The sequence below is a fragment of the Myotis nattereri genome, assembly GCF_964212035.1.
Source record: "Myotis nattereri genome assembly, chromosome: 12".
Lineage (NCBI taxonomy): Eukaryota > Metazoa > Chordata > Mammalia > Chiroptera > Vespertilionidae > Myotis > Myotis nattereri.
The window spans coordinates 71591570-71618822 of NC_138087.1; the positions used below are offsets into that span (position 1 = coordinate 71591570).

Consider the following 27253-nt stretch of genomic DNA (forward strand, 5'->3'; position numbering starts at 1 on the left):
CAGCATGGTGACTACAGTTAGCGATACTCTACTGTTGTTGAGAGTAGCTCTTCAATGTTCTGGCACCATAAAAGGTAAAGTAGGTGAGGTGATGCATGCGTTAACCAACTTTGTAATATACATGTATCAAATCATGCCATACACCTGAAACTTACACAATGTTTTATGTCAATTGCATCTCAATCAAGCTGGAAAAAAAGGACAAACATGTTACTACTTAAAAATACTGGCCTTGCAGGGCAATCTAAGATCCAAGGAGATGGTATGTAGAAAAGATCATTGGAATCATAACACTCCAGATGGACCAAAAGAGTTGTTCTTCTCACACCCAACCTGTCAGTGAGCTTCCAGGCTGGCTCACCTTCTGCTTCCCGGGGACTCCAGTGTCCGGATGGGCCACAGGGCATCGGGGAGGAGGCGTTGAAGGCATACTGCACCAGGATCCTCCCTTCCAGGCAAAGGTCACATGCTGATCCCAATTCTCTAGGAGGCCAAGGAGAGAAGGAAAATGCACTGACTTAGGAACAGTTGAATAAGCCCCTGACTCCCCTAGGCCAAAGGCAATGGAGGACACAACTACTCTACGTTACCCCCTTTCCTGACTATGTATGCCAAAGCTTCCAGGATATGACTGTAACTGAAATTCCTCCCTATTGCCCCACAAGGACCTTGTAGGGGCCTAAGTGGTTTCCATTCTGATGATAGATACACTTCTTTAACTTCAAGCAGCACAGGTTCAACAGGCCAAAGACACACTCACGATCTGCAGAGTCGTAATTCCATCAGCCATCCAAACCTCCACTGAGAACCTGATGTGTAGTTGTGAGAAAATCGGTTGCCCCGTTTGACTTCAAATTTTATCCTCTTACCAATATTTATCAGGTACCTACCATGTGCCAGGCACCATCCTGCGTCCCAGATATTAAATAGGAAGAAGGCATGGTTTAGTTCCTCTGTCTGAAAAATGAGTGGACTGAACTAGAAGATAATCAGAGAACCTTCCAGCCCTGACATTCTGGGAATGGATGAGTCACTCCTTGGTTAAACACTCACAAGCAGTTTCCTTGCCATGCCATCTCATTCCTTTTAGCAGCTTTCCAAGGGGCAAGCCAATCCCTCAGAAGGATCCGCCCCAGAAGTGGAATATGATGATGGCTTCCCCTACTGTCTACTGTCTTGTATCTGGATCCAAATTCCCTTTAGCCACAACAGCCTCTGGGATCCTACTTTTTCTCCAGACTTGGCAAATGTTTCAGAGGCAGTTGCCAGGAAGGGAGAGAGATGAGCCCTCATGTACTAGGGTGGACCCAAAACTCCACAAATCTGAGCGACCACTGCAAAGGAACTGGAAAGGGAATGATGCCAAGAAATGTGCCAGCCCGATCCATTATTTGTCAAAATGCAATGATCCTGCCAATAGCTCTTTGGTCATTCCTAGAAGGTCCTTCCTTTGGCTTCCTGCAAGAACACAATGGGGGAGCCTTAGGGTTTCCCTTCACAGGGAAGCTCTGTAGCCTCTGAGCTCACATGGTATGGAAAAGCGTGCTGTGGAAGCTGTTTGCTGGTGCTCCCCATTCCTCCTCCCCACAGATGTCAGGGAGCTCACCCCCAAACCTAAATCTGAGCAAGCCATGCCCCTGCTTATCTGTTTATATAGTCGTCATCAAGTGTAGTTGGGTGGTTGGATGGATAGATGGGTGGATGGGTAAATACTAGTCATTCAGACATGTTGCTAAGATTCCTGACTAACGTAGCCAAGTTCTTCAAATTTCAGAATTTACATCCTCAGCTTCATCATTGAAAATATAAAACCATACATATAGGTTTTTTTATACATACATATGTATGGTTTTAAAACCATACATATAGGTTATATTTTTATACAGTCATAGGAAGTTTAAAAGCACACTAAATATTCAGAGATAGGAAAATGATTAAATAACCTAAGGTTAATTTGTTCAATGAAATGGTAAGTAGTTATTCAAAAAATATTTATAAAGATGATGAAATTTCATGGAAAATGTAAACTATAATGTTAAGTGAAAAAGGCATATTCCAAGCTGAATCTAAAGCCAACTGAAGTCATATTCAAAACTGAATTTATAGCCAGCATTTCAATGTTCAAATAACCTTAACATGACAAGATATTACTGGAAGTAATTTCCAGGTGGTGGAACACAGGATGATCCCCTATTTTTATTCCTTCTGGTTTTCTGAATTTTCTATATATTCTGAATGTGGACTAGCAATAATAACACTTATACAAATAAACTTATAGGAAACAAATGAGGACTGAAGAGAGAGAGACTTGCTCAGCACCACTATGGAGGGGGCAGAGTTCCGTTACAGTGACCACAGTTCATGCAGAGCAGCTCTGCGTCACATGAATGCCTCTGATGACAATGAGATTACAAATGTCCTGGGATGGAATCAGGTACTACACTCAGGCACCACACTGACTTAAATGGCCAATGAGCCTTTCTTTCTGTTTCTTCATTTTTTTTCTGGATCATATTTATATAGTCACCTACACTTCGTTGAGTTTTTGGCACATCCTACGTTTCCAATAAATACTTCGATGATGAATAAACCATCATATACCCGACAGCAATGTGCCTTGTTTTCACAGAGCTCCATGAAGTATATTCCTTCATATTCAACCATTGATTCACATGTTCATTCATTGTTTAACCTATACATTCAGTGGATGTAATTGAACAGCATCTGATGGCTAGTGCTGTACAAGTCCTAGACACTGGCCACCGAAGGATCAGGATATTAGATGTAATGTTCCCATTTTACAGATTAGGAAACTAAGGTTCATGAGTACAACGTAATCATCCTAAGGCCATAGCTTGGAAAGCCACAGAGTTTTTGTGGCCTTTACCAAAATCAGGCAGTGTCCTATTCATCCAGGGAGTGTATATGTGTGTTTCTTACCTTTGGCATTTATTTGATTTTCATATATCTGTGTCTACAGATACACACACACACACACACACACACACACACACACACTGAAATCATAGAAATATAGGACACTAATGCTGAAAGAGATCCTCTTTCATATCTGGGTACCTTGAGAGTCAGTGCTTAAGCTCCAAGTCTGTGCTGTCCAATATGGCAGCCACCAGCTACATGTGGCTATTTACATTTAAACAAATTAAAATTTAACAAATTTAGAAACCCAGTTCCTCTATCCCACGTGCCATCACATTTCAAGTGCTCCATAGTCACAGTTGGCTAATGGCTACCATATCAACAGGGCAGGTTATAGAGTATTTCCATTACTATATAAAGTCCTATTTGGACAGTGATTCACTCAGGCATCCACTGTACATAATGGAGTAACTTCTCTCTTGTGCATCTAGAATGGTACTAGCCATGCCACATCCTTGGGAGATTTGAGAAAATAGTCACTCAAGTGACTGTCTCTGTTCTGGGATTTGGGAGAAGAATGCTGGTGAGAAAGGCTAGTACCCTTCGGCTTCAAGATTGGAACACAGGCTGAGGAAGAGGGCATGGATAAGATCTCAAAGCCTTCAGACCCCGATCTCCTGGTTCCCAGTTCAGTGCTTTCCTAATACGCCACAGCCAATTGTTCAGATAACTGAAACCAGCCAGTCAACACATGTTTGCAAGACAGATAGAAATAAAGAAGTTAGGAAAGCTGGGGGGTGGCCTTGAATTATTTATTCAGTTGCCCATGTGTGAGGACACAGGCTGTGGGAGGATCTGAACATGTTGTTTTAAGGAAAGCACTTGTATTCTCTGAGACCACAGATGTGAGGAACAGCAGGAGGACATGAGGATGGCCAGGGGCGAGAGGTTGGCATTGATGGATGTAGTGGAAAACACCAGAGATGGTGCAGGGAAAGAACATTTCAAGTAGCTAAGCAGCTCTGAAAAACTTCGTACAATATGAGAGCTGCTATTTGTTGAACATAGAATGTGTGTGCTGGGCATATCACAGAGGTCATCTTGTTGAAATTCCTCCAAAATGCCAGGTGAAGAGGGCATGATTAGCACCTTCTTATGGAAAATCAGAGGGCCAGAGAGAATCTGAGAGGTGCGATCGCTTGACCAAGGGCCCACAGACACGAGTGGTAAGGCTGGGACGGAACACACACAACCTGACATCAAAGACTGTGTATTTCAAACTAAGCCAATTTTTGGAATATAAACTGTGTGTATGAGAAAGTGACATACATAGTTCCATTTCTTTACAACAATTTATTGAACTGTGGACTGACTTCCTTCAGCCATAGACTATGATCTACGTAGCTGTTAACCCTAATTAGACATGTTTCTAAAATGTCAGTTTTAATTTAACATATGATAACTCCGTTATGAAATCTTAGACTGAACAGAATAGCTATTGTATGAGCCTCAAGTACCAACTGACTATTGGTTATTAAAAACATATTGATTGAAGCGGAGGGCACTGTGAAATAGAGCCATATCTCATTACACAACAATTAACCCTCCAATAGGTTTCCAACAATCAGATGGTATTTATTTAATGGACAATAACTGCTTTATGAAATACAAATTGAATACATACACAGGAAGCTTCATTTACAAAACTTCCATTTTTAAGTGGAAGTGAGGCCAAGGCTGGACCAAAAGCCTGATACTTCTCATTGCCACAGAAAAAATAAATAAATCCATGGGCTGCTGGAAAGCCTGCTCTGAAGTGTCACATGAGGTTTCCCAAACCCAGTACTGAGCTCCCAGTGAGGGTGGCGGGGGGAGGGGAGGGGTTTCTGCAGAGGATAGGGGGTGCCTTTCCTCCCCCGTGGTCACATCCCCCCACTGCTGAATGAAGGGTCTAGATTCAGGGACTGATGGCAGGATGGAAAATTAGAGCCCCAATTTAATGTGGTGCCATAATCTAATATATTTTTTATATACATACACACACAATGCACACACACACACACACACACACACACACACACACCCCTACCTCCTTTATAATTTGGGCTTTGTAAGGATTTAATTAACACACATGGGAGTCTGAGACCAGGCACTGTCAAATGGGAGCCGGACTCCAACTCCTACCACCTTCTATGGGCTTCTGGTCAAATCTCCCAGCTTCTTTAACCTCCAGTTCCCTTCTTGCCTGGCAGATAGGGAAGATGATCTCTCTTTTACAGAGTGGCTGGGAAGATAGAATGAGACACTGTATACAAAGAATTCAGTACAGAATCCGACACAGAATAAGCACTGGATAGGTCACCACAACCACAGAGTAATAGGAATTAATGATTAGCTGGTTATTGTTTCCCACATCATCCAGGCTATCATCATAATTGGCTAAACATCCCCAAGATCATCTAGGGGGCGGGGGTGAGCTGTGATATACTAATCTGTCCTAAATTATAGCTAAGTTCCAAAACAGATGTCAACATGTGAACATCGTAGCCTGTTTTCATGACCCTCTAAAATCCGGGTCCCTGAAGCCAGAGGTTCTCAGTGGGTCTCAATGCTGAAAGGCACTCCGAGAGAGGGTCTCCACCTCAGGCAGTGAGGCCTCATGAGACGCACTTTTCAGGGGAGCAGAATACGGCTCAGGGAGGGAGAGTGACTTGCCCAAGGCCACACAGCTAGAAAATGAAAGACAGGAGCAGCACGAGGTATTCTGTGCCTCAGCTTATCATTCCTGGTCTCCCAACAATTCTACCCTTTCATTCTACAAAGAAACACTGCTCACAGTCTAAGATTGCATACTAGGTAGAGATATATGCACATGTCTATCTACATTATACATATGCATGTGTATTCACACATAATGTATGAATATACACATAAACTTATACACACCTTCACATATAACATGTCTACAAAGGTGTTTGCCAATTTCAAGTCCTGAGCTCTTGGAGATGAGACCAGCACCTCTATCCCAGAGGCGATTCTAATGAAGGTTTCAGGTTTTTAATGCTAAAATAAAGCTAAACATTCACTCCATTCATGTAAAATATGTTTTATTATTTATTAATTTATATTAGCCATCATTCATTTATTCCTTGACCCTCAAATGTATCATGTGCCTCTATGGACCAGTCACTGTGTTAGGTGCCGGGGCACCCACGGACTGAAGGCGAAGACAAAGAACACAGCCAAAGCTCCCTCCCAGTTTCGCTTCCCTTCCAAGTTTCCCTCTTCTTGGCAGGAGAGAGCAAGCGGAATCAACACTTCATGGGCCATGCTCACCTTTCAAAGAAGTGGCCATCGATGGGTGGAAACCACTCCAGCGTCACGGAGTCAGTCGTGTGGCCCACAATCTGGGGAGCCAGGGCGACCGGCGCCGGCTTCTTGGAGGGCTGCCAGCCCTGGTACACCAGGTCCAGGTAGCAGTGCATTCTGGCGACTTGATTGGGCGTGAAGGAGTCGGTGCAGTCGTCGTCTGCAAGGGGCAAAGGGTGAGATAAGAACTTGGCTGCACAGGCGGGCATGCAGAAGGATGATGTCTCCTGGAGGCCTGAGAGCCAGCACCCCAGCCCTTGCCAACTCAGAGCCGGCCTCTTCCAGCACTCAAGAGTTAATGGTCTGTGAACAAATTAGTGTAGTCATCACTTCTGGAGACAGGTGAGGGGGAACAGGAGGAACGGGAGGGTGGACAGGACTGAAAAAGCACAGCTGAGACGGACAGGGAACAGCCCAGAGGTCATGGCTAAGGACAAGGGCAGGACAAGCTGCTTTCCCTGAGCCCCAAATGCACTGGTCTGTATGTCACACCTTCCCTTATCTGCTCCCTCCCTCACCATTTATTCACTGTCTTTATTCATTCATTCATTTACTTGTTTGTTTACTCATTCACTTGTTCCTTTACGCACTCACTTGTGCCTTCACTCTTTCCTTCACATGCTTTGATCCACTCATTCATTCATTTTGCTATTCACTGATGGAGTGAGAGTCCTTCAAGCAAACCTTCTGAGCATCTATTACATATTCTCTGCTCTGTGCCAAGGGCCACAGAAAGGTGAAACGTGGAACACCCCTGCCCTGGAGGAGCTACCCATCTAGTGCTAAAGTGAAGGTCAGTTAGTTGTACAGGTCAAGGTTGTTATGAGGCTGCTAAAGTCTGTGAAGCCATGTGACCACCAATGAACAGAAGGAGGCAGCATGTTGGGAAAGGAGAGTGAGCCAGGGCGGCTTCTGAAGGAGAAGGTACTTGAGGTCAACCAGACTGCATGGCTAAGGCTGAGGAAGAAATCGGAGGGACTGCAGGGGACAGACCTGCAAGACCAGAGTCACGGTGTGCATGCTGGGAACATGAGGACAATGACAGCTTCTGCACAGTACTGACATGGGGACACTTATCATGTATGAGCCAAGCAAAGTGCACTGAGCTCTCCCATTATTTTTTGGAATAAACACTACGATATTCTCCATTTTACAGACAGGGGATTGAGACTGAGAGGAATCAAGCAACGATTTCAAGATCGCAGAGCTTGAGACAAGTCTGGGATTTGAACCCAGGCAATCTCGACTCCAAGGCCAGGCTTCTAATCAATATGAAAACTTCTTTCTGAGCATAAGTGAGACTTTGTGTGGGGAAAGCATCCTGCAGGTGCTTGATAAATGGGAGCTGAGCCTGAGGGGGCTGGAATACAATCCCTTAAATGTCTTTTGATGCAATGACCTTCAATCTTCTTCTCCCTTCTCTAAGATGTGGACTGCAGGCGGTGACCCGAGACTCAGCCCCCAAGGAAGAAGCTTGCCTCCCGTCTCTTCCTTCAACAGCTTTATTCAGCTGCCCTATGGGCAGGGCCAGGCACTGTTTTGGCTTGGTTTCCAAAAACACCACTTCCCAGAGGTGTCCGCCTGGTCAGGGTTTCCGCAGCTGGGCCCCAGACGGAGGAGCACGGGCTCGCCAGATCTTAAAATAAACCCACCGCTGGGAATCCTGCAGCATAAGCTCACTTCTCTTATCAAACAAACAGAAAATAAGTTTGGGCAGGTGCTGGGTAGTTGGACGTGACCTTGAGAATCCAGCTTGGGGAAAGGGCAGGGGTGCACGGAGGGTATCCACAGAAGCTGCCTCTGATCTCCTTAGTAATTTGTGACAGTCTCCTTTTCAGCCCCTGGGGAAGTCTTTCACAACCTGAAGGAAGCAGAAGAGCCTGATGTCCCTTAGCAAGTTCTGTAAAAGCATGACTAGCGCAAATCTCTCTCACGTCCTGATTTCTCCTTGGAAACCAAACATTCTATGGCTCCCTACAACCTGGAGAACAGAGTTCAAACATCTCAGTCTGAGAAGGGCCAGATCATCGGGTACAATTTTCTTTGTTACTAAGAGCTTTGCCAATCATCCTGGAAGCCGTGGGAAAGCCACCGGATAAGCTAGAGGCAGGAGAAGGGCACGAGGGCTAAGGCAGTATATCTGCATAGTTATATTAATGCATGTGGGACCTGGAGTCAAATAGGCAAGTCATTCATGCCCTCAGTGCCTCAGTTCCCCATCTGTAAAGTGGGTGGTTAAGTGCTGATCTCAGAACATAGCTAAGGCTAAGGGTTAAGGGGAGTAGAGCACCAAGAAGCATGACAAATGCTTAGTACATGCTCACTGCCACATGACTGGGTGCCTGTGTGTGTGTGTGTGTGTATGTGTGCATGCACACACGTGCATACATGTGTTAGAAAACTTGGAGAAGGAAATAAACAGAATGTAAAATAGTCCTCCTCTTTGATCTAGCAATATCACATTTAGGAATTCAATAGGTATATATTCATGAACATATATGGGGAAATATATATAAAGGTCTTTTTAAAGCATTATTTAGCATAGTAAAAATATTGGAAATAGCACATCTCTCTATTAATTAGGAAACAGCTGTGTAACTTACGCCTGAGCATAGAACAGAATACAAATCAATCATTTCCAAATAAAGGAAGTAACTTTAAATCTCGGATCCTGATGTATAAACGAGGGCTATTTAAATTAGTCCCAACCCATGGAGTTGTGCACATCTTTGAGCAGAATCACACAAAGCATTAGTCAAGATGAATGGAGGAGAAATGCAGTTTTTCTCTATACACCTCTGATTTGTTTCTTGTAACCCCAAAGAAGAATATTTACCTTTTATAACATAAAAATTAGTCATTTCCATGTCTGCCAGCAAAAAGAGAATTTGAAAAATAGAACCTGGTAGGGAAACTGAAATGCCTTTGCAATTTAAAGTTGAAGTCAGAAAAGAAAGTCTGCCTTGGGTGCATAACTTAGAGATGGAGCTGCTATCAGAATCCTGGGTGAGGCACCAAAGGGTTCTGTTTATCACAAATGCTCTGTCTCAATTCGCTCATGTCTAGCTTCCCACCACCACGTGCCTCTCCGCCTGATATCTGTAGCCACTTTACCCTGGTCTCAGGACCAACAGGCACATCTTGTTCTTCTGTCCCCACCATGTCCCCTAGTGGAAAGGAATTTGGGGCTGGCATTCTGCTGGGAGCCTGCACCAGTCCCATGATGTTGATGGAGTGCCCTGGGTTTGCTAAGGAACTTGGTTTCCATCTGTGGCGGGGAGCCACCGAGCACGGAGATGCAGGGCCTGGGCGCAGCTCCTTCACTTCCTGCGGAAAGGTGGGCAAATGCTGATCCCTGCCAGCCTCATTTTCACCCACTGGATAAGAGGGAATAATAAGGGCACCTTCCCCCTAAAGCTGAGGAAGGCATTTAGCAAGCTGACCCAGGTCTAGTGCATGGATAACTGAGCTGCCTTTTGTAAAAGTCCCTCCCTGTGTGTTGTTTTAACAATAATGATAATGACAGTAATAATAATAAAGGAATATGAAAGTTACAGACATTCGCTGCAGAACATTTGTCATATGGTAAAAAAAGAGTTACAAAGAAATAAATGTCACCCTAAACTCATTACCTAGAGATAACAGAATTAATATTTAGTATACAGGTATATGTATGGGTGTATGGATATGAATATGTAAATTTCTCAGCACAAACATATACACACATGCACACACACACCTTACTCTATACATAAGACTCTGTGACTGTGTGACTGTTTTCACATTAAATAACTCATAAATGACCCACTAATTGTCATGGACTGAGCACTAGCTATGATACGAAGCCTGTCACCTATATGACGACACCTATCACGCAAGGTGACTATTCTCCGTGGTCTCCATGAATCAACCGAGGCTCGGAGAGGAGAAGTAACTTGCTTGGCTCAAAGGCTGGTGCATGGAGGATCCTAGTCTGGCCCCATGCCCCGAACTTCACCCTCTGAACCACTCGGCCCGCCACTCTCCTAGTGGCCGCATAGTGTGCATCCTGCAGATGCCTTGTGATTTATTTTAGCAATCCATTCCCTTCGGACTTGTACGCTGTTTCTCATTTTTCACACATATAAGCATTTTTCTTCTACACCTGGCAGATAGTAAATGCCTAATTAATATTCAGAGAATGAACCTTGCTAAGACCATTCTTCTGATTAAATCTTTAAACACAGCAACTGATTTATTTCCTCAGGATATATTCTTTAGATATGGGCGGCTGGGCAAAGCATATGGCACATTAAGGGCCCTGACACGGAGGAAGATGGGGACAAGAAGTGGCTCCCATAGGTTGGAGAAGGCTGGTTACCACACTCTGGGAGCGGGGTGGGGGGGTGGGGGGTGGGGGGCTGGAGCTTGGTGGGCCCCTAGGCCTGTTATCTTCAGGAAGGAGGGTCCAGGCTGCTGCCCTCCTATCTGCCCAGGGCAATATGACCTTACTCTCCTTTTGCTCAACTAGCTTCTCCCTGTCACCTGCCTGGTGCCAGCTTGATCTGAGCAACTGGGACCCTCTCAGCCTCACCTAGTATCAGAAACAGCCAGATAATTACTGATTGCTAACCTTCCAGTGAGAAAAGCTTGTCTTGGTTTTGCTGTGTGACTCCAGGCCAGCTACCGACGCTCCCTAAACCACACTCTCTGCATCTGTAAAATGGGTGCAATAATAACAGCCCTGACCTCATCGGGTCATTTGGAAAGTTCTGTGAGAGAAACCTATGAAGTGTTTTACACAGTGTCTGGCCTGTCATAGACACTCAATCATCAGTGAAGACCTGTGCCGATCAATACGGTAGCCTGGCATGGTTATGTCAACTGAAATGAACCACAATTACTTAAGACTGAGAATTCAGTTCCTCAGTCTCACTAATGGCTAGCATCCTGGGCAGCACAGACACGGAACACGTCCTTCTCTGCAGAGCGTTCTGCAGATGGCGCTGCCCTAGACTCTTCACTCTGCTAGTGACCAGGCCTGAGGAAGAAGCACCGGGAAGTCAGGACTCCAAGAAGTTGACCCCAAGGGGCTCCACCCTCTCGCCTGGACTGCAAGGGCCCTCAGCACCGCTCTCCTGCTCTCCAGGCCCTGAGAACCTGATCCTGCTCTGTATTTTGAACTTCATCCAGCTGCTTTTGTCACCTCATCTATCAGAGATCCTAAGGAAAACAAACATTTCAAAGCTCGTGGTTGCCTTGAATATGCTTTTGCGGGTGTAAGTTTGTTATCGTAGCTCAGTGAATTAGTTCTGCTGTTAATGGGTCACTGAGCTGAGGGGTTCCTTTAGAAAAACAACAGTAAATCAATCACCCTTTAGATCTGTACAAAGGGGAACAAAAAGAGATTTAGTTTATGGGGGTCTGATAGCTAGTGGCAGCTCCTAGGCTCCTAAGAAGCCGGCAAACTTCCAAACTCATGTTATTGTTTATTTTCCATGTGCGTTGTGCTGGCCGAGGAAAGGTGCCGCAGAAATGGACCGTAAGCAGGGCTGTGTGAGGGGACAGGGCACTGGATGTGGGATGTCCGCTGGGCTGGGAGTGGAACCCAGTGGGAATCTGCTTTTGAGGAAATACCCAGCACTCTGGTCTTTTCAGAGAACGAAACCTAAAGACTCTTTATGGTGCCCAGGTGGGGACTATCTCTTAGAGCAGTGGTTCTCAACCTTCTGGCCCTTTAAATACAGTTCCTCATGTTGTGACCCAACCATAAAGTTATTTTTGTTGCTACTTCATAACTGTAATGTTGCTACTGTTATGAATCGTAATGTAAATATCTGATATGCAGGATGGTCTTAGGCAACCCCTGTGAAAGGGTCGTTCGACCACCAAAGGAGTCGCGACCCACAGGTTGAGAACCGCTGTCTTAGCGAGCCCTCAGGTTTGGACTGTATGAACCTGAGACCCCCAGAGGTCATCAGCCCAAATGGGAAAATAGGAAGACCCCTGTGGATCATCTAACTCACTGTGTGTTAACAGCAGAGTCATTGTTCTACATGCAATCCAAAGCATAACGCCAACAGAAATGAAACACACTTGGAGGTCTTCCCTGGTTCAAGTGGAAATAGAGGCCTAGAGCCCCACCCAGGGCAGTCCCTGACGCCTCTCTGTGGAGCAGGGTGGAAAACCACCCAGGTTTCTCAGTTTCCCTCTCTCCCATCATCTGGGTCTCTGGTGAAGAGTGGCACCATTGAAGATGTGCTTGCAGTCAGATGTATGACCTGGGGCACATAACTTCAGTGCATCCCAGAACTGTCATCTGTAAAATGTGAATAGTTCCTACCCTTAGATTTTTGGTGAGAATGAAATAAGATGGCATCTACTCTAAAGTCCTTTATGGACAATAACCTTTTCTATAAGTAGAAATACTGTTATTGATAAGCATCAATTTTATAGGCCTATTATATGAGGATTTATTCACTTCCTTGTGTCCATGGCTCCCTCCCTCCCTTTCTTCCTAACAAGCAATTTATTAAGCACGCAGGCCCTGTTCTGGGTGCTAGGAATACAGTGATGCATTAGAGACAATCTGTGCCTTCACAGAATTCCCTTGTTCTAGTGGGGAAAGAGGCCCTAAGTTAAATATTATAATAGAATTTGTGTAATTCTGTAGCTCTTGCCTTACATAGGGCTGTTTGTTAAAGGGGCCAGCAGTGAGGGCTGTTATACTCTGAGGAAAGGATGCCTTGTTCTAATTTGCTAAAGATGTTACAAGGGCTAGAGGTGGTCTTCACAGGTGCTAAAAGGAAGTGCGGGCATCCTAGAACCCAAGGAATAAATCCATAATACTGTTACTAAAGGGTTTTGATAGGACATGTGCGCTTAGAAAAAGGACATATTGATCTCATGTAATCATTATGTAATTACAAAACTAAAAGCATTCCTTTTTTTTGGTAATAAAATAGTAAAGGAGGGTGTGAGAGTTTTATGGTGTTTTTTTGTTTTGTTTTGTTTTGTTTTTAAGGTTCAAAAACCACGAGCTGAGAAAAATATAGCTGAAAAAGGGACCTTAGAGACAGAGTCTAAAGAACCCATTTTCTGGAGAAAAGAGAGGAGATGGGATGGGCTGAAAGGCACCAGGTGAGTGAGTGGCAGAGCCAGGCTTCTACTCAAGGTGTCCTGAGTACCAGCCCACGGGCTTTCCAACGTGCGTCTTCCTGAGGGGCTTTCAGATGCAGCATCACCCATGGACACTTGAGGTTCTCAAGGTCATAGAGTTAGTGAAGGCAGACTGAGCATTGAAATCAAGGGGTCTGACCTTGAGGGTTTCATTTAAGTAGAAGCACATATAATACTTATAAGCCCGGGAGTGAAATACTTTCTAAGGAAGAAGTTGCAGTAGAAATGTTCACCGGAAGGAGTATTATCCGGATGTCCTGGGATGAGGAATTGTCAGGAAGATGTGTTAGCAGCGGTAAGCAGCTTGCTCAAAGATACGCTGAGTCAGGACTGGAGCCCCTATCTGCTGCCCAGCCCCAGGCATCCCGCCCAGAGTGGGGCCCTACCTGCATAGCTCATGAAGTTGTTGTAAGGAGTGTCGAAGAAGCTGTGAAAGCCACAGGTGTCGTTTCCTGGCCCTGGGTCACCACAGAACTTGTATTTTGGGGCTGGGTTGGTGTCACTGCAGAGGTCTCCGGTCTCAAAGGAGGGCTCGGTCTCCATGCAGGGGTCACTGCAAGACTGTATTTCTGAGATGCCTCGAAAGATGTGATAGAGGCCCAGGCTGTGCCCGATCTCGTGGATCATGGTGTGGGTGTGCCCAGGAATGCCATAGACAGATGGGTTCAGGACGATGCCACCTGCAAGGGGAAAACCAGAGCATGAGGCAAGCTGGACACTTTGCTTCCTGATTTAGGAATCCCCCAATCAATGGGGTGCTGCCCAAAGTACCCACAGGCTTTTCCACCCTATGCCTCCTACTGCCCTGGGCGCTGTTGTGACTTGTAATATGAATCACTGATTTAGTAGAAAGGAGTCTCAAAAGTCATTTTTGCAATCCCTTCATTTTCCAGATGGAAACACCAATGCCTACAGAAGTGAGGCAACTTACCCACAGTGATCTCCAACTACTTAAAAGAGACTGCATGATTCAAATTCAAGGCCTCTGATTTCTGGGCTGGTAAATATTTCTGCTGCAACTTCTCCCTTAGGAAGTAAGTCACACCCAGGTTGATAAGTATTCTACGAGCTTCTGCTTAAATGAAGCCTTCAAGGTGAGACCCCTTGGTTTCAGGGCTCATTCTGCCTGCACTAACTCTGTGACCTTGAGCAAGTCAATGACATCTCTGAGTCCCATTCCTTTTTCTCTCTCATCTCTGTGAGTGAATGTTCGTGAAGGCGAGCACTGTGTTGCACTTGTCATTATAACAGTGACCATAAAGCCAATATTTCTTGAGCATTATGATGTCTCCTTAGGCCAGCTGCTGAGTGTTTCTTGTGTCTAATCACAGTCATTCCCAGCCAGATGAGACAGGCACTGATTCCCAGAGAAGTGAAGCAACTGACCCATGGTCAGGAGCTAGTCAGTATGGAGCTGACATCTGAACCATGACCCCTGGACTCCAAAGTGAGGGCTCTTTATCTGAGTTCTACAGTGGATGCCTACCTCAGGAACCAAAATATGCCATCTCCTTAAATGTGTGTTAATATTTGCTGAATGCTGACCCCACAAAAGAAGTTTTGCCAAGTCTAATCACACGTAAGCAGCTAGTATAGCATCTGACATAACAATGAGTCCCTTACTCACTGTCTAACTCAGTGATGGCGAACCTATGACACGTGTGTCAGAGGTGACACGCGAACTCATTTTTTTGGTTGATTTTTCTTTGTTAAATGGCATTTAAATATAAAAAATAAATATCAAAAATATAAGTCTTTGTTTTACTATGGTTGCAAGTATCAAAAAATTTCTATATGTGACACGGCACCAGAGTTAAGTTAGGGTTTTTCAAAATGCGGAAATGCCGAGCTCAAAAGGTTCGCCATCACTGGTCTAACTACTTGTTACTCAAAGTGTGGTTCACCTAGATGGTGATTAAAAATGCACAATCTCAGACCCCTCCCAAACCTACAGCTTCAGAATCTGAATTTGAACAAGAGCCCCAGGTGACTGACCTGCATAGTCTATTTCAGTGATGGCGAACCTATGACATGCGTGTCAGAGGTGACACACGAACTCATTTTTTTGGTTGATTTTTCTTTGTTAAATGGCATTTAAATATATAAAATAAATATCAAAAAATATAAGTCTTTGTTTTACTATGGTTGCAAATATCAAAAAATTTCTATATGTGACACGGCACCAGAGTTAAGTTAGGGTTTTTCAAAATGCTGACATGCCGAGCTCAAAAGGTTCGCCATCACTGGTCTAGTTTGAGGAATAATAGTCCACACCGTGTGTCTTAGAAGACAGCATTGCTTTGCTTGGCGAGACAAATGAAAGGTCTCATAGAATCAATGGGCAGCATCCTTCTATGTTCATTTCAGGCACTGGAGAAACCCATGCAGGCTAGCAGAAAGATACGTAAACTTTATCTGAGTGTGTCTAAGGGAAGGTTAAAATTCAGGTCTGAGCTTCCTCTAAGTAGTAACTTTAAGTGCAGAGCATCATTTTATGCAAGAACGGTGAGAGGGCAGAGCCTTGATCTGTCCTGGCAGGCCTGGTGCTGGAGAGCAGGAGATTTATCTCAGATTCAACTGCCGGGAGGGCGAGCTCGCTCAGTCATGGGGCGGGTGGGGTCTATTAATTCTGAACTGCTCAGGGACTTCTTCAAACCCAAAGATAAAGATGTATGAGAGGACTGTGGTGATGGGGGTGTGTGCATGTGTGTATGTGAGAAGGGACAGGCAAAGGCAGGGAGGAAGAGAAACTGAGACAGGAAATCTCTCTCAATTATTTTATGTCTACTTTATGCCGATCATAATACAAAACATAATCCCCTTCCCACCCAAGACTTTTTCTAGGGATCATGGTGTAACTAGCAGGAGTGTGTGTGTGTGTGTGTGTGTGTGTGTAATTTCTAATAAATGGGGTTTGATTGGGGCTACTTCAGAGAACTTGCTTATGATCAATCTCTCTCAAAACAGGGAGGTGGCAGCCTGAAGGACAGCTGGAGTTAGCCTGACATAGGTTGCAATCCTCCATTTGCTTCATATTGGCTGTATGATCTTGGGAAAGTGACCTTGACTCTCTGGGGAGTTCTAAAAGAAACAGCCACAATAGTGTCAATGACTCCGTCTCTCCAGGAACTTGGACACTGAGGTAATGGGAAGAGGACCCCACAGGTATTTTTCAAGGATAAGGATAGGATTGCAGACTTACTGTCCAGGTGGGCTCTGCTTGTTCTACCTCATTCCCGCCAGCACACCCCTTTGCACAGAGCGATAGCACAGGGCCCGAGTCCTGTTTCATTGCCTCTCTTAAAAGGTGAAATAGCTGGAGCCTGACATCATCCTGAAATACTATAACATGCTATGGATTTATAGCCTTCTGTACTCCTGGTCCTGAGCCAGTCTCTGAAATTCGTGGAATATCAGGAGTACTTTTCTCTAACTTTAGAAGTCTGCTGTTCAACCCTTTTAAGACTGCTCATGGCCTTGTTCGTTGCTTTTCCAATAGCACAAAATTTCAGCACTGAGAAGGGTCCTTGGAGGCCACCATCTAGCCTAACCTGTTCATTTAAAATCTGAAGAAACTGAGATCTGGGAAAAGCAAGAGACCTGCCTAAGGCCGTACTACTGAATCTGTTCCCTGCTGAGAACAACTATGGATTTTGGCTCTGGACCAGCACGATTCCCAGACATCATACGAAGCATGTGGTATAAGCTGATTGTGCCCAAGTTTGCCGAAGTTCCAATCTCTCTTCTGCCCAATACCTCTCTGTCTGTCTGTGAATCCACCTGTCCGTCTACCCATCACCAACCTCAGGGTTTCTCAACACTATTGCATTTGGGACTAGATAATTCCTTTCTGTGGCTTTTGCAGGAGAGTTAGCAGCATCACTGGCCTCTACCCACTAGATGCTACTGGCATAGCATCCCCCCATTTTAACAACCAAAAATATCTCTAGACATTGCCAAGTGTCTCCTAGGAAATAAAATCCACCCCTCTTCAGTTGAGAATCACTAATATTTATTTTTTATCTGTTTCTATTTTCATCATCATCACACACACACACACACACACACACAGTGGTTTCATTCTCTTAAAAACAAGTGGAAAATGAGAGCTGTCTAGAGCAAACTAAGTCTAGAGTTTAATTCAGCACAACGTCATTATTTGAAGTTACAGAGTCCTTCATCTCCAAGATAGCGTAGATGCAGCTACTGGACTGTGGGTCTACCCCTGGGAGACCAGGCAGCCTGAGGAAACATCCAGCACAGTCACTCTGCTGAGACTGGGCATTTTCTGATGAAGACACTCACTGAGTCATCACTACTCACTGGTGGAAATAATGGGAACATTCCACCAAAGGGAAATGGTTAAAGACACTGCAGTGCCCTCATTCAATGGAGTGTCATGTGGCCATTACAAATGGCATCTTTAGAGAGATGGAAATAACCCAGAAAGATGTGTGTGATGTTAAATGAGAAAAAGTGGGGTGGGAAGTAATTACGAAGATTGCTGTAACATGGAAAAATGTAGATAGCATAACATTCTGTGAAAAAAGAGAACACAATATTGCATTTATGCTATGATTTCAAATATGTACAAGTTAAAAATGCACGTCTGTGTATATCTGTGAACTGGAAGAGAGCATGGGAAAAAATTTTACAAAATCGAATAACTCCAATGTTTGCTCACAGTGCGTGGTTCAGAAACCATTGTCATTTCTGACTTTGGTATTGATATGCATAAACATATATCTTGTTTATGGACATGCATAATTTGAATGTAAGAAGAGTTCCTGGTGTTGGTGGGTGGAACATGAAGGAATAAGGAGTTCTTACAAACTCGCTTTCTCTTGCCTCTCTGGTGGCTTTCAAGCCAACCCATGTTTGGCTGTGCCAGCACAATGTGGTTACAAGGCTGAGGAGATATTTGCATGAACGAAGAGGCAGAGAGGCAGGGGGCACTGAAAGCAATCGATGAACGGAGTTAATAAATCTGAATTCAAAACATGGCTCTGCCACTGACGTGTGTGACCTTGGATAAGCCCCCACTCCCTCTCTAAATCTCAGTTTCCTCACTGGGAAACAGGGTGAATACTGTTGTATTATTTTTTCAGAGCATTTCTTAGTGGTTGACAAGAGATAAGGAATGCTCAAGAGTTTTGTAAATTTAAAAAGTGAAAAGTAAATTGTTCACCATTCCCATACCACCACCACCATCAGGATCGCCATCACCACTAGTAAATGTATTCCTGTGCTAATCCAACTCCCTCCTAGAGACGTTTCTAATTCTCACCTAAGGGCATTAGGGCCTCCTTGTCCCATGGCCAAGTGGCTACTCCTGCCAATTCCTCCTCCGAGGAGTTTGCAAAGAAGATATTGAGGTGTGTAGTTCCATCCAGTCTAAGAATGTTCTTCAGTTCATTAACATCCAAGTACGCTCTGTAATAGAAAAAGAACCTTGGCTGTCATCACCATTCAAAAACGTGACTCTTCGCATAACAGGTACTGCTCATTCAGTAGAGCGACTATGTGTCAGCTACTTTGCTAAGCACTTTATAGACATCACCTCATTGACTTCTTTCAATACATATTGTAAGGTAACTGATATGGCCCCATTTTATAGATAAGAAAATTATATCCCTAAGCGTGTAAGGCTTGATGAGGTTGCTCAGCTTACAAATAGCAGAGTTCAGTTCAGAACTGAAATTTATCTAAGGTCCACATCTGTGTCCCTAAGGACTCAGCTATACTGACTAGTGACAGGACCACACAATGTGAGTACGTACAGATCAAGAACACAGACCATGGAAGAGCGAACATATTTTCTAGTCTTGGCTTCTTTCTCTTTCCTCATTCACTATGGACCTTGGACCATTCATTTGGTGTATACGGAGCTGTGCTAGGAAGCCTTCTTTGCATTTCTATACCAACCTTGCCAGGAGGCACTGTTACTTGGTTTTCAAGATAAGCAACATGTGGCCCAATGTTATTAAACAGGTTGTCCAAAGCTGCAGAACTGGGTTTCAGGGTCAATTCTGTCTAGCTTGGAAAACCATACTCCTTTGACTGGGGCATCATGCTGTCTCCTGTATCACACGATTCTGCATTCTGCAAGCCTCTATGTCTTTGTCTGTACAATAGACTATAGAAGGATATTGTATTTGAGGTCGCTGCTTAGCCTGACATATCTGGAAAGTGAATTAACTCCCCTTAATTCCCCATAGTATAACTGTCAACTCTTTAATACTTGGGACAAACACATGTTGGAGAGAGAAAGAAATGGTCTTTGGAGAGAAACTGGCACATCCTAGGTGCTCAGTATTAAGATGCCCTCCCTTGCAGAGGAAGACTCTCCCATCAAGACAGAAAGGCTAAAGCAGGGGATCAGTCACAGGAATATTATTTACACTCATCCCAGAACAGAGACAGGCATCCTGCTCTCTGCTCACAGTGCCTCTTCCAGCTCCTATGTTATATTTGTCCTCTTATATTTTAGGGATCCTGTGAGCAGCTGATAATCACTTCTTGAGGAAGGCTGGAAATGAATCCAGTGATTCATTGATAAATAAATGAATAAAAACATAAATAAGCAAGCAGGCAAGCAGCTTGATGTAGTAGGCGAGATAAAGTCCAGGAATAATGATATTTGATGTTTGTTGGCCTGATTTTACATGGATTATCTCCTTTCATCGAATTATTTATACCGAGGTGGGCAGCATTATCCCCGTTTTCCAGAGGAGAAGATAGAGGCTTAAAGAACCTTCATATCTTGCTAAGGTCACACAGTCAGTTAAAAGTGTTTTCCTTTTTCACAATGTTGTCTCTCCTAGGGGGTTGGCACAGGGCCTGGCATGTAGAGCACATAATGATGGTTCCCTTGTCATGGAAGGGCCTTTCAATATGAGAGTAAAGTCCAAGCTCCCAGCATGGCCTGCAAGAACCCGTCTCCACTTCTGGCCTCATCTCTCTCCGTCCCCTCTCTTGAATCCCCCACTGTGCACTGGCATCACCCACCATGAAGCATCAGCCCCAGTGCCTTTACTCATGCCATTCCCTCTAACAGGGACTTTGATGAACAAATCCAAAGTCCATTCTGGGACCTCTCCTCCAGGAAGACCTCCCTGATTTCCACATCACCCCCCCCCCTTCTTTACCATCTTTGTACTCATCCACCTCCTATTTGTAGGTACTCTAACACCATTCCAAATAATCACTACCCCTGTCTATATCTGCCACTCTTTGTGGCTCCCTGGAGGGCAGGGGATGCACCTTACTCATCTCTGTTTACTGAGTCCTCAGCACAGGACTTGACACCTGAGAAGCACTCAGTACATATGGTTGGATATGAATTCACACTGGGAAAGAAAACAACCAAAATATTTAGGTCACAGTCTGTTACGGCACTTCCTTGCTATGAGACCCCCGTTTCCATATCAATACACTGGATGCTTTACAGAGCATTTCTGTGGGTCATGGCCTTCCACCTCTACTCCGATGGGAATAAGAGATGTCGAGACCTCCTGTCTACCCACATCATCAGGAGTTCATAAAACCAAATACTCATGTAACCATAATCTTTACAGCTTTTCAAATAACTGGCCAGGAGAGGTTGCATCTACGTGGGCCTGAACATGGTTGAGGTGACCAATTTCAAAGACAACCACACAAGTTCAGATATTGACGCAAAGCCTTGCTATTGTGCCCTTTTCCTCCCAAGGTCCCATCCTCAGCTTCTTGGCCTGGAAACCTCATAAGGAGTTCAAACCAGGCTGTTCTGTGATCAAAGAAGGAAAACCAACACTTATTAAGCACTTGCTGTATGCCAGCTCCACATGCTGTTCCATCTCTGTGCACATGTGATGCCACAGAGTGGGCAAGATGGCTCCGTCCCAAGCCAGAGCCTTGGCTATGAATCCAGCTCTTCCACTTGACATTTGGGTCAATTATCTTAACTGAGCAATTTATTTGACTCCCTGCACACCAGTTCCTTTATTCACAAAACACAAAAACAATAATAGTACCTATCTCATAGAGTTGTTCAGAGGATTTGGGACATTAAAAAGAAAGTGTAAAGGGCTTAGAATACCTGGCATGTAGAAGTAAGTGTTTAGCTATTCCCATTATTTACCCCCATCTTATAGATGAAGTAACAGGGGGTTGGAGATCATAGAGTGACAAGGCCAAGGGCAACTCTAGATGTGGCCAACACTTCCCACAGCCTCACCCTCACTTCCAAGGGTACTGCGGGCCACGGTGGTGAGGGAAACAGTGTGTGGGAGGAGAATGAAAACACAGAGAAGCTGAGGTTTTCTTGGCTCAGCCCTTTCCACATTATTTATTATTTTATAATTGATTTGTCCACTTCCATCAAGTGTTCTCTCTGGCAGAGAACACAAATGTTATTAGAGAAAGTCACCTCTTCGCCCCATGGCTCTAGGCTGAGAAAGCTTCAGAGAGAGAGGGGGATAGAAGGTAGGGCCAGGGGAGACATTTTAATTGGTTGTTTATTCAGTTGTAATTGCAGAAGCAATCTTTTTAGGGGGTGGCATTCATTCTGGCCCAAGGCAGAGATGTGGGATGTTGGAGTTATTCCCTTGCTTGTCTGTGGGTTTTCTTTTTTTCATACTTTGAGAAGCCTCTGTTTCCCAAAAGAGAAAGAACCTACAGTAGCCATCCTGGCTCCTAGCCTCACTAGCCTCTCTTCTCTCCATCTCTTTTGGGAGGACACACCCAAAGGAAAAGAGCTCTGGGGCTGAAAGTCTTCCTCTACTTGCTACGGTCTTCCCACCAATTCACAGCCTTGCTGGGTGTCTCCCAAAAGCATCAGGGAAAAATCTTGGGGACAGGAGTTCATGTGGGTATCTACCTGCTTCCTCCCATCTCTTTAAGATACTGTGTATTCCTTTCAGTCAATGGGTGGAGGAGAAATCACAGAAGGTCAAATTGAGCAGGACCACGAGAGTCTACAGGGACTGAGGATGAGAAAAGGACAAGGACCTGCTCAAGGCCACATACCTTTCCATGTTGCCACTGTGGGAAGGTTGGCCCTGAGTGTATAAGATAAATTGGTAATTTTTTTAAAATCATCATTAACCCAGAAAAAAATCAATCCAAATACAAAAACTCTGTGTGTTTGTTAATTTATAAGGCAATACTATTCAAGTCGGATGGCCAGAGCTATGTCCATGGCTGCTTTACCTCTCTGAGTCTCAGTTAGCGCCCAGGGATGCAGTAGCATTAGAGAAGGCATCTCAGCACAGTCCTGGCTGGCACTCCCCTCCAAGTCCTGGTCTCCTATTTTCTGCTCCTGGGCAACACCTGAACTGACAGTCGGCCTCTGGGTGGCTCCCTCACTCTCAACTTTCAGTGTCTCATCCCCACCATCCAACCTTTTTCTTCCTCCCACACCCTCCCACTCAAGTTCTCATTATTTCCTCACCTGAGAACCTCTGGTTTTCCCCAATTATGCCCATTCCCTGAGCATGTCCACCATTTACCCTCCTCTGCCCCACAATCTCTTTTCCTGAGTCTCAGCTTTCCAAAACCCAAGCCTCCACGCTAAGTTCAGTGTACAGGTGATGTGCTCCATGGACCCACTAAGGACCACACACCTTTAACATGGAATAATGCTGTCCACCTAACAGGGCTGTCCGAAGGACTAGAGGCACAGTGGAGGAAGTTCCTCGCACAGGGCCTGGCCCGTAGAAGGCAGTCATTAGTCAATCTTGGCTATTTTCATTGCATCGTTATTATTATTCCAATGATAATTATTAGCAACACCAAAATCATCATCATCATCTCTAGCTGCAAAAGATGCCCCTCTTCTCAGAGCCTCCCCCCCGCCCCCACTTTGGATTCTGGTTTTTCTATTATCAACCTCCTCTGTGTTATCTTCACAGTGTGAGCATCTGTCTTCCCCATCAGGCTGTGAGCATCAAGCAGGTGGAGCCAAATCTTTATCCCCTCTGTGTTTCCTAAACTTTCCCTTCCAAAGAGACAGAGAGAGTGTGCTACCAATGATTGGCAGTTATTGAGCACCTCTCTTAAATTGCATAATCTCAAAACAGGAGGAGAGGCCCAAGGCTCAGGAAAATGCACCAACTTGCCCAAGGGTCACAGAAGGGTCTGAGGACAAGCCTCTATTCGCTAGGCTGGGTGGCAGCACCAATGGGTGAAGTCATCCTTTCCTGGCGGGGGGGTGGGGTGGGGACACAGGTCCCTGCAGGAGAGCATGGCTTGGGAAGTTGGGCATGGGAGGGACTGCGGCCTCCTGCAGAACCTGCGTTGCCTGAACTCCGGGCCTGTTGCTGCCACACTCTGAGGCCCAGTCTGTAGCGCAGGCTCACCATCTGCTCTGTGAGCACGTGAGTTAGCTCAGTGCTTTTCAAATCCCAGTCTGAAGAAGGCTGAACCCACATGAACCAGATGCACGTCTAAAGGAAAAATGTTTCCGAGTCAAATGGGTTTAGGACATGCTCTGTTAAACAAGGCTAAATACATATATTTCTTAATTGGAAGAATTTGCAGAGCCTTTAATATGCAAAATGAAGAGTCGGTCAGATAGTGTATGAGGTGTTCCCAAACATATTGGGCCATAATCCCTTCCCCCACCCCACCCCTGCCTTTACCCCACACCCAAATAACAGCATAACCAAGACAGTTTAGGAAATGTTGAGCTAAACTGGAAAGTCCCTCCTAACTTGGATCCTCCCCCTGAGCCTCTCAAGAGAGGTGCCTCCTTTCTTCCCGCACAGCTGTGCACCTGAACCTCACTGGGAAGGTTGCAGGTCCCCTGGAATGTCGGTTTCAAGGGGCCCAGCCCACAGTGCCAAGGCACCCAGACTGTACCCCTCTGCCAGAGCCGCATTTCAAAGCCATGAGAGCAGTTCTGGAGGGAGATCAAAGCTCTCTCAACTCAACTGTCATTAGAATATTTTCTTTATGCATCTCATTCACTGGTGAGTGCCAACAACATATTTCCTAAATGCACTGGCTGAGATGGTACAACTCAGTAATAATCTCAATGAGAGAGCTGTCAGGGCCTGTTTGGCTGAAAGAGAAGCAAAAGGGAACTACATTCAGAATGCAGAACAACAACAAATCCCTCAAATGAATCACGGAAAACTCGAGTTTTTCCAAGTCTGGAAACATAATACACGGGCTCTCCCATTTTAAAGATGGTTGGTCAGTGGTATGGCTCACAGGGAGCCCAGGTCAAGACGGACCCATCTCAGGTTCTATTCCCACTAAAAGCAAACTGACATCCCTGCTGCAGAAGAGAGAGCCGCCAAGGAGACCTTTGAGAAGTGCCATGCCACGGGGCTGTCCCCTGGGCACTTGATCAGTGCAGGTGAGTTACAGGAATGGTGCCGGCCATGTGCGGATGCCCTCAGTTGGCTGAGAGTGGGAGACTTCCAAGCTGGAGGCTGGGGACAGTTCTTTCAGGTTAAAGGAAAAAGCAGCAGATTGCTAGAGATAAAGCCACACCTTAAGAGAGAGAGAGACGGACAAGGGTTCAAATGCTCCCTCTCCTACTTAAGGGACAGTGTGGCCTTACAGAAGGGACTCAACTCTCTTGAACCATAATTTTCTCATCTATAAAATGGTGATGCTAACATGCAACCTAGAGAGGGGAATATAAAAACTCAAGGAAGCAATACATACGAAAGTACCTAGAAGGGTGCCTACCCCATGGAGAGGCCCCATGATGCCCAGTTCTCTTTTTAGCTCACTCAAGGAGCTAGAGAGAACAAGCCTTCGCCCCCAAGGCCTGTGGTGTCCTTTCCTCAGTGAACCCTGGTTCCTATCACTGGACTAATATGTTTATCTTCCTCGCAGGCAGGTGCCCTGTTTCTACAGCTAACAGAATGAGTCTTCCTGATGCAGCCTATCATTTCCAGGGAGGATCTCGAGTCCGTGACCCAACTCCTCCACTTTCAGAACACACTAGGCCATTTGAAAGTGATTATCAAACGTAAAGATCAAAGCCACTCGAGACAAGTCATTAAAGCAAGATAAACCTCAGGATGTTTATTGCATCCATATCCCTCATTCCAAATTACAAGCTTTCTCCAAGCGGTGACCAGTTCTAAAACCTGGATTTTGTACTTTTATCCCAAGGGCCCTAATGATTTGGACTTTATTCTCCTGCTTACTTTCATTGTCAGAAATGCTTAAATATGCCTCTCTTGTCTGTAAGGAGAGGCAGGGGGTGGGGGGTGAGGGATGCGTGGAGAGTTTATTAAATTCTAGGAATTCTGAATGATTGGTTTCCAAAATAATAGCTTTTTTGTAGAAGCTTGAAACATAGTCTAAAAAAAAAATGTAACAGCACCAATCCAAGATCAATTGAAAGCACAGCCAGTGTTGTTCAGTGGTTCAGTGTCAACCTATGAACCAGGAGGTCATGGTTCGATTCCTGGTCAAGGCACATGCCCGGGTTGTGGGCTCAATCCCTAGTACGGGGTGTACAGGAGGAAGCCAATCAATGATTCTCTCTCATCATTGATGTTTCTATCTCTCTCTTCCTCTCCCTTCCTCTCTGAAATCAATAAAAATATATTAAATTTAAAAAACACACAAAAAAGAGCAATTGAAAAAATGATTATTCTTTTATTTATTTATTGAATTACTCATGGTTTCATTACTCTCCTCTTCCCTCCTGCCCTCCCTCCTTTCCTGTGAGCTTTCCTTTCCTCCTTCCTACCAGCTCCCTTCCTCCCTGCATATCATTAATTTAGTCTTTTCCTCTTTCCTTCACCAGAATTTACTGAGATGCTACCAAATACCATGCTTTAAGGTAGAAACTGGGCATACAAATAAATTCCACATCGCAGAGTTAGCAGTTTTATGAACGAAGCGAGGCAAATCAGATGATCACAACATAATGTGATAATACTAATAAAAACTACCACTTGGGGAGTTGACTACACCCTGGAACTGCTAAAGTACTTTTTTACATTATTTATTTGAAGCATTATAAGAGCTCTATGTATTAGGTGTGGATATTCCCAGTTTATAAAGGAAGAACCAGGGCTCAGTGAGGTGACACCATTTTTCCAAAGTCCCTGCTCCCACTCACAGATTTCAGAGGTGGGATTTGACCCCTGTTTGTTGGCTATGACAGGCCATATCCTTTACTGTGAGTCTCTTATCTTCTGTATGCTACAGTAGAAGGGGTGCTGAACATGATGGAAGCACAGAGCAATGACTCCTCCCTAAAGGAGGGTAAGATACCAGTAAGGTTTTCACATGGAAAATAAATACTGATTGGAGGTCCGACCGAGTGTGGGGGACCAGGAAAAGGGCTGAAGCTCCAGAAGCCAAGAGGCATGCAAGAGTGTGAGGAGAGTGAGGTTCTGCAAGTCCTCTGCGGCGGCTGCAAAGTTGGGGACATGGGAGCAACTCCCTAAGATGAGGCCGTAGGCGCCAGCAAGGGCCACATCGGGAAGGTTCTTGTACAGCAGGTTATGGAGGATGGAGTGTCCAGAAAGCTCTAAGCAGACGCTGGCAGATGTTATAAAGATAAAAACGACCTGGTTCATGTTTCCCAAACATCTTTCTTTCCTTTCTGGGGGAACATGGAAGGTGGACTGGAGGAGAGAAGAAATGGAGAAGTAGGAATTGGCAGTGGCTTGTGGAGATACCCTGAGAACATCGAAGTAGGAGTAGGAGAGTATTTACGCATGGGGGACAATTCAATGCTGGGGGGGGGGGTGGGAGGGACGTGAATGAAGGTCTGGGTTCTGACTCGGTCCACTGGACACTTCGCCTTACTGGTCTCAGATTCTATACATCAATGCTCTCTTGCCCCACTGCTGGCCTTTTAGGAGTATTGTCTCTCGGGGTTGTG

General features: G+C 45.0%; 1 protein-coding gene across 1 annotated transcript in view; it reads right to left on the minus strand.

Annotated features, from left to right (window-relative positions):
• Positions 1-27253, minus strand: part of PAPPA (pappalysin 1) — a gene marked incomplete at its 3' end in the record, with an annotated part of 213316 nt that overhangs the window by 140365 nt on the left and 45698 nt on the right. Inside the window, exons 3-6 of the mRNA XM_081102850.1 lie at positions 18695-18840; positions 13794-14087; positions 6217-6409; positions 362-483 (exon numbers count right to left, since the gene is read on the minus strand). Of these exons, the coding sequence (XP_080958976.1) occupies positions 362-483; positions 6217-6409; positions 13794-14087; positions 18695-18840 (755 nt within the window). The remainder of the gene's footprint in view (positions 1-361; positions 484-6216; positions 6410-13793; positions 14088-18694; positions 18841-27253) is intronic.